Here is a 13703-nt window from a genome sequence, read left to right on the forward strand (position 1 = left end):
GACGAGACGGCCGGGGAAAGAGGGGACGAGCCGGCTGGGGAAAAAGGGGACGAGACAGACGGGACGAGACGGCCGGGGAAAGGGGACGAGACGGCCGGTGGAAAGAGGGGACGAGACGGCCGGTGGAAAGAGGGGACGAGACGGCCGGTGGAAAGAGGGGACGAGACGGCCGGGGAAAGAGGGGACGAGCCGGCTGGGGAAAAAGGGGACGAGACAGACGGGACGAGACGGCCGGGGAAAGGGGACGAGACGGCCGGGACGAGACGGCCGGGGGAAAGAGTGGACGAGACGGCCGGGGGAAAGAGTGGACGAGACGGCCGGGGGAAAGAGTGGACGAGACGGTCGGGGGAAAGGGGGGACGGGACGGCCGGGGACAGAGGGGACGGGATGGCTGGGGACAGAGGGGACGGGACGGCCGGGGTAAGAGGGGACAAGGCAACCAAGGAATAGGGTGATGAAAGGAAAGTGGGGAATAGACTGCCAGGAAAAGAGAGTATGAGAAGGCAGTGAAAAAAGGGGATGAGACAGCTGGGAAAAGACTGCATGAGATGGCCAAGGAAAGAGGCGATAAGATGGCTGAGGAAAGTGGGGATGAGACGTTGGGTGTGAGACTTTCATGTCAAGAAGTGATGAGATGATCGGAGTAGAGTGTTTCACCATTGAAGTAGAGCGAGTCGACATCATAGTAGAGCGAGTCGACATCATAGTAGAGCGGGTCGCCCTCGGGTTAGAGCGGGTCGCCCTCGGGGTAGAGCAGTTCGCCCTCAGGGTAGAGCGTTTCACCGTTGAGGTAGAGCGGGTTGCCCTCAGGGTAGAGCGGGTCACCCTCGGGGTAGAGCAGTTCGCCCTCGGGGTAGAGCGCTTCACCGTTGAGGTAGAGCGGGTTGCCCTCGGGGTAGAGCGGGTCACCGTCGAAGTAGAACGGGTCACCCTTGGCGTTGAGCGGGTCGCCATCGGAGTAGAGTGGCTCGCCGTCGGGTTACAGTGAGTCGGGAGTAGAGCCGCCCACTTGCTTACCCAGGATGACCCCCAGTCTCAGGCTATCACCTCTGAGCCATCTAGATGCTCCACATGCCCCAGTGAGGCGTATACGCGGGGCTTACACAAACAAAGGCCTTTGGATATTTGAGGCTGCTCTGGTTGTGACTAGGGTCCTGTCCCTGTGGATGTTAGTGGATGTAGTAATTGTCTCCCGGTCGTCTCTTCTCTGCAGAGAGCGGAGGGGATTCTGTTGGGAGTTGTAGGATCTGACGTCCCCCTGCGGGAGCTGTTGAAGCTGGCCCCAAGATACAAGGTGAGGTCTTACCATATCTATCCATAACCGGCAGCATTACACGTGCCTGCAGCGCCCCCCGGTGGTGACACTGTGTAATTGCTCCACACAAGTGCAGGACACATGAGAAATGTCCCTGACATCCCGCGTCCTGTCTCCGCAGCTCGGGGTGCACGGCTATGCCTTCCTGAACACCAATAACGGCTACATACTGTCACACCCCGATCTGCGCCCTCTGGTGAGTCCTGGGGTAACATCACGCCTTGTACTCTAGTCACATCCAGAGCAGCAGTCAGTTTTTTTTTGTTATTTTTTATAGTACAAAGAAGGAAAGAAGCTGAAACCAAAGCCGAATTACAACAGTGTCGATCTCTCAGAAGTGGAGTGGGAGGATCGAGACGAGATCGTGAGTCCAAAATCCACAGCGTCGTTAGTTTTATAGGTTTTTGTGTTCAATTAATTAAATGTATGGTTATAAAATGACGTCTTTCCTGGTGAAACCGCACGCTCAGCTCTGCTGCACTGGGAAAGTGTACGATCAACTCTGCTGTACTGGAAAAGTGCATGCTCAGCTCTCCGGTACTGGAAAAGTGCACGCTCAGCTCTGCTGTACTGGTAAAGTGTACACTCAGCTCTGCTGTACAGGGAAAGTGCAAGCTCAGCTCTGCTGCACTGGGAAAGTGTACGATCAACTCTGCTGTACTAGGAAAGTGCAAGCTCAGCTCTGTTGTACTGGGAAGGGGCACCCTCAGCCCTGCTGCACTGGGAAAGTGCATGCTCAGCTCTGCTGTACAGGAAAGGTGCACACTCAGCACTGCTGTAGTGGAAAAGTGCACGCTCAGCTCTCCGGTACTGGGAAAGCGTACACTCAGCTCTGCTGTACTAGGAAAGTGCAAGGTCATCTCTGCTGCACTGGGAAAGTGCACTCTCAGCTCTCCGGTACTGGGAAGGTGCACGCTCAGCCCTGCAGTGCACGATCAGCCCTGCTGTACTGGGAAGGTGCTCGCTCAGCACTGCTGCACTGAGAAAGTGCAAGCTCAGCTAGGTTATGTCCTCACATTTTCTTTTTGCACACAGCTCCGGACCGCGATGATCAACGGAGAGACAGGAACTCTAAGCATGGAGGTGAAAGTCACCGTTGACAAAGGGGTAAGTGTGCAGACGCCTCCAATCAGGAAAAAAATAGTTAAGAAATGAGTTTTGCATGGAGTAGTGGTCCGTCTCTACATTCCATACCTGCTTGTGGGTGCTAGAGTCTGCCGCCTTCTTCATGCTTAATACTCTTGCGATCAGCCTGATCAGCACTCAGCCTAATCCTAGTAATGTGCGCACAGTCACACAGAAGCTTTCTCACCAGGCCGACCTTGTTCTTTTACAGAAGCGAGTCCTGTTCCTGACCAGTGACTATTTCTACACGGACATCAGTGAAACCCCGTTCAGGTGAGTAGATGGGGGAGGGGACCTCAAATTATCTCCTAAAACAGTAACAAAAATAAATAAAAATAACGACTTTGTTCTCGTTTTCCGGGTCATGAAAGGTCAAGATGTATTTTACGGGATTTTTTTTATCTCCCTCTTAGCCTGGGGGTGGTCCTGACCCGCGGACATGGAGAGTACATTCTGATAGGAAATACTTCTATGGAAGAAGGTGAGGACCCCTAAATCCTCCCGTCATATGGCATTTATAGGGTCAGGTTCTCCTTATACACAAGTCCTTGTTGACCGCCAACGTGTTTTTATGAAGAAATGATGGCAGAAACAGTTATTTTCCCGTTTCTGCCTTCGCAGTCATTCATTGGTCCCTGTGATCATGTGACTTCCGACTGAGCGATCACGTGACCATACCGCTGGGTCTGACCAGTCCTCCGAATGACTCTAAGTAGGTCATGTCGTATGTCAAAATAACCGTCACGGAATGGTCTAAAGAAACGTAGCACTTATATTTTCGTGGATTTACTTTATTTTCCTATTGTTATAAAAAAGGCACAAAAATCACTTGAATAGGAAAAAAAAAAAAATATATATATATATATATATATATATATATATATATAGAAAATTACAGGGGCACTTAAGGGGTATCAGGCAGGTGAGGGGGAAGAGGCCTGACTGTGTCACTGCCTCAAGGGTACCCGCACCAGCAGGGGGCGCCATTCTGGAGCCTTAAAGGAGCGATAGATGGATCGTACTTAGGGGGCGGTAAAAAATTGGACTGTTTTATGCTCATATTGGTATTTTCCAGGACTTCACGACCTGCTGCATCCGGACCTCAGTGTGGCCAATGAATGGTGAGAGATTAGAACCGGCACTGCATGTAGGGGCCCCGCACCCACCGCATGGGTAACACGTGACTGTGCTCTCACCCCCAGGATATACTGCATCACAGACATAGACCCCGACCACCGCAAGCTCAACCAGCTGGAGGCCGTCACCCGCTTCCTGACCGGAGAGGAGCCCGACCTGGAGTGTGAGTGCCGCCATCATCACTACCTCCGCACGTCCCCGTCACCTGCACGAGGGACACAAGAGTTAGGAAACACCATTACTAGACAATCAGGGTGCTGCAGCAGAATAGTGAGTGCAGCTCTGGGGTATAATACAGGATGTAACTCAGGATCAGTAATGTAATGTATGTACACAGTGACTGCACCAGCAGAATAGTGAGTGCAGCTCTGGGGTATAATACAGGATGTAACTCCGGAACAGTAATGTATGTAGACAGTGACTGCACCAGCAGAATAGTGAGTGCAGCTCTGAGGTATAATACAGGATGTAACTCGGGATCAGTAATGTAATGTATGTACAAAGTGACTGCACCAGCAGAATAGTGAGTGCAGCTCTGGAGTATAATACAGGATGTGACTCAGGATCAGTAATGTAATGTATGTACACAGTGACTGCACCAGCAGAATAGTGAGTGCAGCTCTGGAGTATAATACAGGATGTGACCAGGATCAGTAATGTAATGTATGTACAGTGACTGCACCAGCAGAATAGTGAGCGCAGCTCTGGAGTATAATACAGGATGTAACTCAGGATCAGTAATGTAATGTATGTACACAGTGACTGCACCCGAAGAATAGTGAGTGCAGCTCTGGAGTATAATACAGGATGTGACCAGGATCAGTAATGTAATGTATGTACACAGTGACTGCACCCGAAGAATAGTGAGTGCAGCTCTTGGGTATAATACAGGATGTAACTCAGTATCAGTAATGTATGTACACAGTGACTGCACCAGCAGAATAGTGAGTGCAGCTCTGGAGTATAATACAGGATGTAACTCAGGATCAGTAATGTATGTACACAGTGACTGCACCCGCAGAATAGTGAGTGCAGCTCTGGAGTATAATACAGGATGTAACTCAGGATCAGTAATGTAATGTATGTACACAGTGATTGCACCAGCAGAATAGTGAGTGCAGCTCTGGGGTATAATACAGGATGTAACTCAGGATCAGTAATGTAATGTATGTATACAGTGACTGCACCAGCAGAATAGTGAGTGCAGCTCTGGAGTATAATACAGGATGTAACTCAGGATCAGTAATGTAATGTATGTACACAGTGACTGCACCCACAGAATAGTGAGTGCAGCTCTGGGGTATAATAAAGGATATAACTCCGGATCAGTAATGTATGTACACAGTGACTGCACCAGCAGAATAGTGAGTGCAGCTCTGGGGTATAATACAGGATGTAACTCAGGATCAGTAATGTAATGTATGTACACAGTGACTGCACCCGCAGAATAGTGAATGCAGCTCTGGGGTATAATACAGGATGTAACTCAGGATCAGTAATGTAATGTATGTACACAGTGACTGCACCAGCAGAATAGTGAGTGCAGCTCTGGAGTATAATACAGGATGTAACTCAGGATCAGTAATGTAATGTATGTACACAGTGACTGCACCAGCAGAATAGTGAGTGCAGCTCTGGAGTATAATACAGGATGTAACTCAGGATCAGTAATGTAATGTATGTACACAGTGACTGCACCAGCAGAATAGTGAATGCAGCTCTGGGGTATAATACAGGATGTAACTCAGGATCAGTAATGTAATGTATGTACACAGTGACTGCACCAGCAGAATAGTGAGTGCAGCTCTGGAGTATAATACAGGATGTAACTCAGGATCAGTAATGTAATGTATGTACACAGTGACTGCACCAGCAGAATAGTGAGTGCAGCTCTGGAGTATAATACAGGATGTAACTCAGGATCAGTAATGTAATGTATGTACACAGTGACTGCACCCGCAGAATAGTGAGTGCAGCTCTGGAGTATAATACAGGATGTAACTCAGGATCAGTAATGTAATGTATGTACACAGTGACTGCACCAGCAGAATAGTGAGTGCAGCTCTGGAGTATAATACAGGATGTAACTCAGGATCAGTAATGTAATGTATGTACACAGTGACTGCACCAGCAGAATAGTGAGTGCAGCTCTGGAGTATAATACAGGATGTAACTCAGGATCAGTAATGTATGTACACAGTGACTGCACCAGGAGAATAGTGAGTGCAGCTCTGGAGTATAATACAGGATGTAACTCAGGATCAGTAATGTAATGTATGTACACAGTGACTGCACCAGGAGAATAGTGAGTGCAGCTCTGGAGTATAATACAGGATGTAACTCAGGATCAGTAATGTAATGTATGTACACAGTGACTGCACCAGCAGAATAGTGAGTGCAGCTCTGGACTATAATACAGGGTGTAACTCAGGATCAGTAATGTAATGTATGTACACAGTGATTGCACCAGCAGAATAGTGAGTGCAGCTCTGGAGTATAATACAGGATGTAACTCAGGATCAGTAATGTAATGTATGTACACAGTGACTGCACCCGCAGAATAGTGAGTGCAGCTCTGGAGTATAATACAGGATGTAACTCAGGATCAGTAATGTAATGTATGTACACAGTGACTGCACCCGCAGAATAGTGAGTGCAGCTCTGGAGTATAATACAGGATGTAACTCGGGATCAGTAATGTAATGTATGTACACAGTGACTGCACCAGCAGAATAGTGAGTGCAGCTCTGGGGTATAATACAGGATGTAACTCAGGATCAGTAATGTAATGTATGTACACAGTGATTGCACCAGCAGAATAGTGAGTGCAGCTCTGGAGTATAATACAGGATGTAACTCAGGATCAGTAATGTAATGTATGTACACAGTGACTGCACCAGCAGAATAGTGAGCGCAGCTCTGGGGTATAATACAGGATGTAACTCGGGATCAGTAATGTAACGTATGTACACAGTGACTGCACCAGCAGAATAGTGAGTGCAGCTCTGAGGTATAATACAGGATGTAACTCGGGATCAGTAATGTAATGTATGTACACAGTGACTGCACCAGCAGAATAGTGAGTGCAGCTCTGGGGTATAATACAGGATGTAACTCAGGATCAGTAATGTAATGTATGTACACAGTGACTGCACCAGCAGAATAGTGAGTGCAGCTCTGGGGTATAATACAGGATGTAACTCAGGATCAGTAATGTAATGTATGTACACAGTGACTGCACCAGCAGAATAGTGAGTGCAGCTCTGGAGTATAATACAGGAGGTAGCTCAGGATCAGTAATGTAATTATATACATAGTGTCTGCAGCAGCAGAATAGTGAGTGCAGCTCTGGAGTATAATACAGGATGTAACTCAGGATCAGTAATGTAATGTATGTACACAGTGACTGCACCCGCAGAATAGTGAGTGCAGCTCTGGAGTATAATACAGGATGTAACTCAGGATCAGTAATGTAATGTATGTACACAGTGATTGCACCAGCAGAATAGTGAGTGCAGCTCTGGGGTATAATACAGGATGTAACTCAGGATCAGTAATGTAATGTATGTACACAGTGACTGCACCAGCAGAATAGTGAGTGCAGCTCTGGAGTATAATACAGGATGTAACTCAGGATCAGTAATGTAATGTATGTACACAGTGACTGCACCCGCAGAATAGTGAGTGCAGCTCTGGAGTATAATACAGGATGTAACTCAGGATCAGTAATGTAATGTATGTACACAGTGACTGCACCCGCAGAATAGTGAGTGCAGCTCTGGAGTATAATACAGGATGTAACTCAGGATCAGTAATGTAATGTATGTACACAGTGACTGCACCAGCAGAATAGTGAATGCAGCTCTGGAGTATAATACAGGATGTAACTCAGGATCAGTAATGTAATGTATGTACACAGTGACTGCACCAGCAGAATAGTGAGTGCAGCTCTGGAGTATAATACAGGATGTTACTCAGGATCAGTAATGTAATGTATGTACACAGTGACTGCACCCGCAGAATAGTGAGTGCAGCTCTGGAGTATAATACAGGATGTAACTCAAGATCAGTAATGTAATGTATGTACACAGTGACTGCACCAGCAGAATAGTGAGTGCAGCTCTGGAGTATAATACAGAATGTAACTCAGGATCAGTAATGTAATGTATGTACACAGTGACTGCACCAGCAGAATAGTGAGTGCAGCTCTGGAGTATAATACAGGATGTAACTCAGGATCAGTAATGTAATGTATGTACACAGTGACTGCACCCGCAGAATAGTGAGTGCAGCTCTGGAGTATAATACAGGATGTAACTCAGGATCAGTAATGTATGTACACAGTGACTGCACCAGCAGAATAGTGAGTGCAGCTCTGGAGTATAATACAGGATGTAACTCAGGATCAGTAATGTAATGTATGTACACAGTGACTGCACCCGCAGAATAGTGAGTGCAGCTCTGGAGTATAATACAGAATGTAACTCAGGATCAGTAATGTAATGTATGTACACAGTGACTGCACCAGCAGAATAGTGAGTGCAGCTCTGGAGTATAATACAGGATGTAACTCAGGATCAGTAATGTAATGTATGTACACAGTGACTGCACCCGCAGAATAGTGAGTGCAGCTCTGGAGTATAATACAGGATGTAACTCAAGATCAGTAATGTAATGTATGTACACAGTGACTGCACCAGCAGAATAGTGAGTGCAGCTCTGGATTATAATACAGAATGTAACTCAGGATCAGTAATGTAATGTATGTACACAGTGACTGCACCAGCAGAATAGTGAGTGCAGCTCTGGAGTATAATACAGGATGTAACTCAGGATCAGTAATGTAATGTATGTACACAGTGACTGCACCAGCAGAATAGTGAGCGCCGCTCTGGAGGATCTGTTCAGTATAAATATTGTAACGTTTCTTTATTTTCAGGCGATGAGGAGCTGGTGAAGGAAGTCCTGTTTGACGCGGTGGTGACTGCTCCTATGGAAGCTTACTGGACTCAGCTTGCCCTCAATATGTCCAGGTTGGTAGAAGAATATAAGTCGGAGACTCTGTGACTCCTTTCCTTCCTTGCACCCTTGATAAAGCCTCACACGTCTTCCTCTACTTGTTGCTGCTGGGCTCAGGCTGATCTTCTGCCACTTGTGTTCTCTTCCCCTTTAGAGAGTATGACGGGATAGAGATCTCCTTCCTGGGAACCCGCGCTGGACTCATCCGCAAAAACCTATTTGTGGGCCCCGAGCAGATGTCAAACAAGTGAGTTACACTACAAGGGCCCAACTTCATGATGGAGAGCGCCCCCTGGTGGATTTCTGTAATTTCATTGACAACATCGCCATCTAGTGTTGACTAGTGGAAACTGCTGGGGAACAAAAGTTTCAAAAATTTCCCTCTGTGGATAAATCAGAGTTGTGGATTATATATATATACATAATGCAGCAGTCTGCGCCTCTGCTGGTCGCTGTCTCCCTCACACATGAGATTTCCCTTTGTCCTTTAGGAAGTTCTTGCGTTATGACGAGAAGGAGAGTATTTTCACTATGGACCATTTCCCCCTGTGGTACAGAAGAGCTGCAGAACACCCCCCGGGCAGCTTTGTGTATCACGTGCCTACAGAGGACAGCCCAGGTACGGTGTGGTAGAGAAGTGGTGGCCGGCGGCTGCCGCTGGCAGGCGCATACAGATTAGCGCTGGGTCATAAATCCTCGTATTATCTCTCGTATGCTCCTCATTTTTTTATTAAGAGTGTGGATTTTAGCTGATTGTAGTTCATCCTGACTGCCTCCAGGTGGCAGCATGAAGACGTGAAACTCTCATGGTAAAGCCTGCGCCATCTGCAGGCAGTAACGTGTACTACACCCTTCATTTTCTCTACTATTTCAGCCATTTTTCTCCGCTATGTATTTTTTTTTTTCATCTATATGGCCGCTCTTCTATTTCCATAGTGGGGTATATTTCAGTTCTGTTTTTATTTTGTGTCACCTCCCTCAAATTCCCTTCTTACAGATCATAATCCTAGGGACAACGACATCGCAGATCCCGCCATCCAGCTGCGCGGATGGGAAGAGCGGACCCCAGAGGGTACCTGAATATCACTTACGAGGCCCATTCAAAGGCCTTTAGTGCCATCTTTACCCATTCAGACCCTAGCGCTGCCATTTTCATACCACCGACCCCCCCCCACCTCCCATTATGCCATACTGCTCACTCATAGGCGGCATCCTCCCCGCTGCCCATCATCATGGCCGATGCCTGGCAGATTACATTCGCCCTTCGAGGGGGTCTGTCCTCCTAACCCTAATTAATACTGATTTTTCCAAACATCGTCTAGAATTAAATCACCCGAGATATCTTATCAAAACTGGACTAGGGGGCGCAAAAACACCTACTAAATTACCTCTGGATAAAGGGAATGATAAAAGACCCTCCTCACCCTCAAAATCAATAATAATAATATAAAAATCTGTTTATTATTGACTGACGCGTTTCGAGCTGTATCTTGAAAAATGCTCCGACAGTCTTCGGCCTTTCTTTTGAGTTAAGAAAAAAATATATACATTTTTTTTTTTTTAGGGGGGGGGGGAGTTAGTGCTGCCTGACCATGGACACTTCCGCCCCTTGATCGGCCCCCGGTGCAGTCTTTGCAGTTTTCCGTTCTGCGCGGTCTGTGCTGTATTCGATGGCGGAGATTCCTTCTTCCTTCCCTGCTTATCAGTCATTTCTCCTTTTTTTGCCGTTCCTGACGGGGAACAAACCTGTACATGGCGGTAATTAGGGGCCGTCACGCTTCTCAAACGCGTCCTTTGAAGAGAACGTAAATCGGCTTTCAGGTGCGACTCGACAGGAGCAGCTGCCACATGTATTTATTGCACCCGCCATGTGCCCAGGTTTATTTCTTTTTTATATATTTTGTGCCATTAATTAGTCATGAGATTGAGGAACCCGTGGAGACATCCGCCTTTATTATTGAGGTCTCTATGTTTTAGAATTTTTATATTTTTGTGACGTGAAAACTGCTGAAAGGCTGCTGTTGACGGACCTGATACAATTGATTATGGTTTACATAACCTGCCAACACGCTGCTGTTGATGGATCTGATAATTTATGTTTCTTTTTAGCCACTCTGTTGTTCTTATGAAGCGTTGACCCATAACTTGGGGTCCGGCTTCTGAGACCCTAATCATCCTGAGTACGGGGGTCCTTATAAATCCTGAATATGGGGGTCCTGTGTGATTGGGCAGTAGTGAGCACGTGCGGCAGACGGTGGTCGCACGTGCTCATTACTGCTCTATTCACACAGGGGCCTTTAGGACCCTCATTCGTGTGATCTGCGGGGGTCCCAGTGATGATACATTAATTACTAGCTATTACCTGGCTAAAGGGCTAGATAATGAGCACTACAAGATCCGTCACCAGCAGTCAGCCAGCTTGTTGACAGTTTCCAGGTAGTAAAACAAATAAAAAAAAAATAAAGGGGGGTGACAACCAACACGGCCGCCAGGATCGTCCCAATCTAGGGATCATGTGACCTGCGATAAAGTGCCAGGATATAATGACATCCTGTATATAAGACACGTCCGGCCCGAGCCGTCAGCATCCGCCAGCTTCATGTTATAATACACAAGCAGAGCACAAAAATAGGGACGGGGGCTGCATCGCTGGTATACGCCGCCATTATCAAAGATTGTGTATTATAAGGGAGGCTGTATCCTCACCTGGAGATTATAACGGGTATTACAGACTACTTGGCATTGAAGACTGGATTCTGTAATATTCATATGATTGACAGCGGGGGATAAGTCATCCCATACATCCCACCATCGGCAGTCCTGACCTCTGCTGAACCCCTCCATGCCGGGTGAGGGACATAACATGGGGAGAGTCCGGAACAGTAAGTGCACCTGTGTGTGTGTGTGTGTATATATATATATACTAGCTGAAGAGCCCGGCGCTGCCCGGGCATAGTAACTAACTGTGGTTAGTTATAGCAAATTATAATTATCCTCCATCCCATAGTCCCGTGCCCATATACCCATCATACATATCCACGATCCCATAGACCCGTGCCCATATACCCATCATACATATCCTCCATCCCATAGTCGAGTGCCCATATACCCATCATACATCCTTCATCTCATAGTCCCGTGCCCATATACCCATCATACATATCCACGATCCCATAGGCCCATGCCCATATACCCGTCATACACATCCTCCATCCCATAGTCGAGTGCCTATATACCCATCATACATATCCTCCATCCCATAGTCCCGTGCCCATATACCCATCATACATATCTGCCATCCCATAGTCCCATGCCTATATACCCATCATACATATCCTCCATCCCATAGTCCCGTGCCCATATACCCATCATACATATCCTCCATCCCATAGTCCCGTGCCCATATACCCATCATACATATCCTCCATCCCATAGTCTCGTGCCCATATACCCATCATACATATCCTCCATCCCATAGTCCCGTGCCCATATACCCATCATACATATCCGCCATCCCATAGTCCCGTGCCCATATACCCATCATACATATTCTCCATCCCATAGTCTCGTGCCCATATACCCATCATACATATCCTCCATCCCATAGTCCCGTGCCCATATACCCATCATACATATCCGCCATCCCATAGTCTCGTGCCCATATACCCATCATACATATCCGCCATCCCATAGTCCCGTGCCCATATACCCATCACACATCCTCCATCCCATAGTCCCGTGCCCATATACCCATCATACATATCCTCCATCCCATAGTCCCATGCCCATATACCCATCACACATCCTCCATCCCATAGTCCCGTGCCCATATACCCATCATACATATCCGCCATCTCATAGTCCCGTGCCCATATACCCATCATACACATCCGCCATCCCATAGTCCCGTGCCCATATACCCATCACACATCCTCCATCCCATAGTCCCGTGCCCATATACCCATCATACATATCCGCCATCTCATAGTCCCGTGCCCATATACCCATCATACATCCTCCATCCCATAGTCCCGTGCCCATATACATATCCGCCATCCCATAGTCCCGTGTCCATATACCCATCATACATATCCTCCATCCCATAGTCCCGTGCCCATATACATATCCGCCATCCCATAGTCCCGTGTCCATATACCCATCATACATATCCTCCATCCCATAGTCCCGTGCCCATATACATATCCGCCATCCCATAGTCCCGTGCCCATATACATATCCGCCATCCCATAGTCCCGTGTCCATATACCCATCATACATATCCTCCATCCCATAGTCCCGTGCCCATATACCCATCATACATATCCTCCATCCCATAGTCCCGTGCCCATATACCCATCATACATATCCTCCATCCCATAGTCCCGTGCCCATATACCCATCATACATATCCGCCATCTCATAGTCCCGTGCCCATATACCCATCATACATATCCGCCATCCCATAGTTCCGTGCCCATATACCCATCACACATCCTCCATCCCATAGTCCCGTGCCCATATACCCATCATACATATCCGCCATCTCATAGTCCCGTGCCCATATACCCATCATACATCCTCCATCCCATAGTCCCGTGCCCATATACATATCCGCCATCCCATAGTCCCGTGTCCATATACCCATCATACATATCCTCCATCCCATAGTCCAGTGCCCATATACATATCCGCCATCCCATAGTCCCGTGTCCATATACCCATCATACATATCCTCCATCCCATAGTCCCGTGCCCATATACATATCCGCCATCTCATAGTCCCGTGCCCATATACCCATCATACATCCTCCATCCCATAGTCCCGTGCCCATATACCCATCACACATCCTCCATCTCATAGTCCCGTGCCCATATACCCATCATACATATCCTCCATCCCATAGTCCCATGCCCATATACCCATCACACATCCTCCATCCCATAGTCCCGTGCCCATATACCCATCATACATATGCGCCATCTCATAGTCCCGTGCCCATATACCCATCATACACATCCGCCATCCCATAGTCCCGTGCCCATATACCCATCACACATCCTCCATCCCATAGTCCCGTGCCCATATACCCATCATACATATCCGCCA

General features: G+C 47.4%; 1 protein-coding gene across 11 annotated transcripts in view; it reads left to right on the forward strand.

Annotated features, from left to right (window-relative positions):
* CACNA2D4 (calcium voltage-gated channel auxiliary subunit alpha2delta 4) overlaps nt 1-13703 on the forward strand; it is a 235844-nt gene that overhangs the window by 53749 nt on the left and 168392 nt on the right. For 8 of the 11 annotated variants that reach the window (XR_012220073.1, XR_012220074.1, XR_012220072.1 and 5 more), the window contains exons 15-26: nt 1214-1294; nt 1437-1511; nt 1593-1679; nt 2351-2422; nt 2652-2713; nt 2854-2921; nt 3516-3561; nt 3643-3740; nt 8517-8610; nt 8751-8843; nt 9088-9215; nt 9594-9668. Coding sequence is in view for 8 of the 11 variants with exons in the window: in XM_073544132.1 (XP_073400233.1) it covers nt 1214-1294; nt 1437-1511; nt 1593-1679; nt 2351-2422; nt 2652-2713; nt 2854-2921; nt 3516-3561; nt 3643-3740; nt 8517-8610; nt 8751-8843; nt 9088-9215; nt 9594-9668 (979 nt within the window). In the remaining 3 variants the exon portion in view is untranslated. The remainder of the gene's footprint in view (nt 1-1213; nt 1295-1436; nt 1512-1592; nt 1680-2350; nt 2423-2651; nt 2714-2853; nt 2922-3515; nt 3562-3642; nt 3741-8516; nt 8611-8750; nt 8844-9087; nt 9216-9593; nt 9669-13703) is intronic. The other 3 variants (XM_073544135.1, XM_073544139.1, XM_073544141.1) reach the window with 1 other exon arrangement.

The sequence above is a fragment of the Dendrobates tinctorius genome, unplaced genomic scaffold (genome assembly GCF_039654945.1).
Source record: "Dendrobates tinctorius isolate UK_male_01 unplaced genomic scaffold, ASM3965494v1 ptg000136l, whole genome shotgun sequence".
Lineage (NCBI taxonomy): Eukaryota > Metazoa > Chordata > Amphibia > Anura > Dendrobatidae > Dendrobates > Dendrobates tinctorius.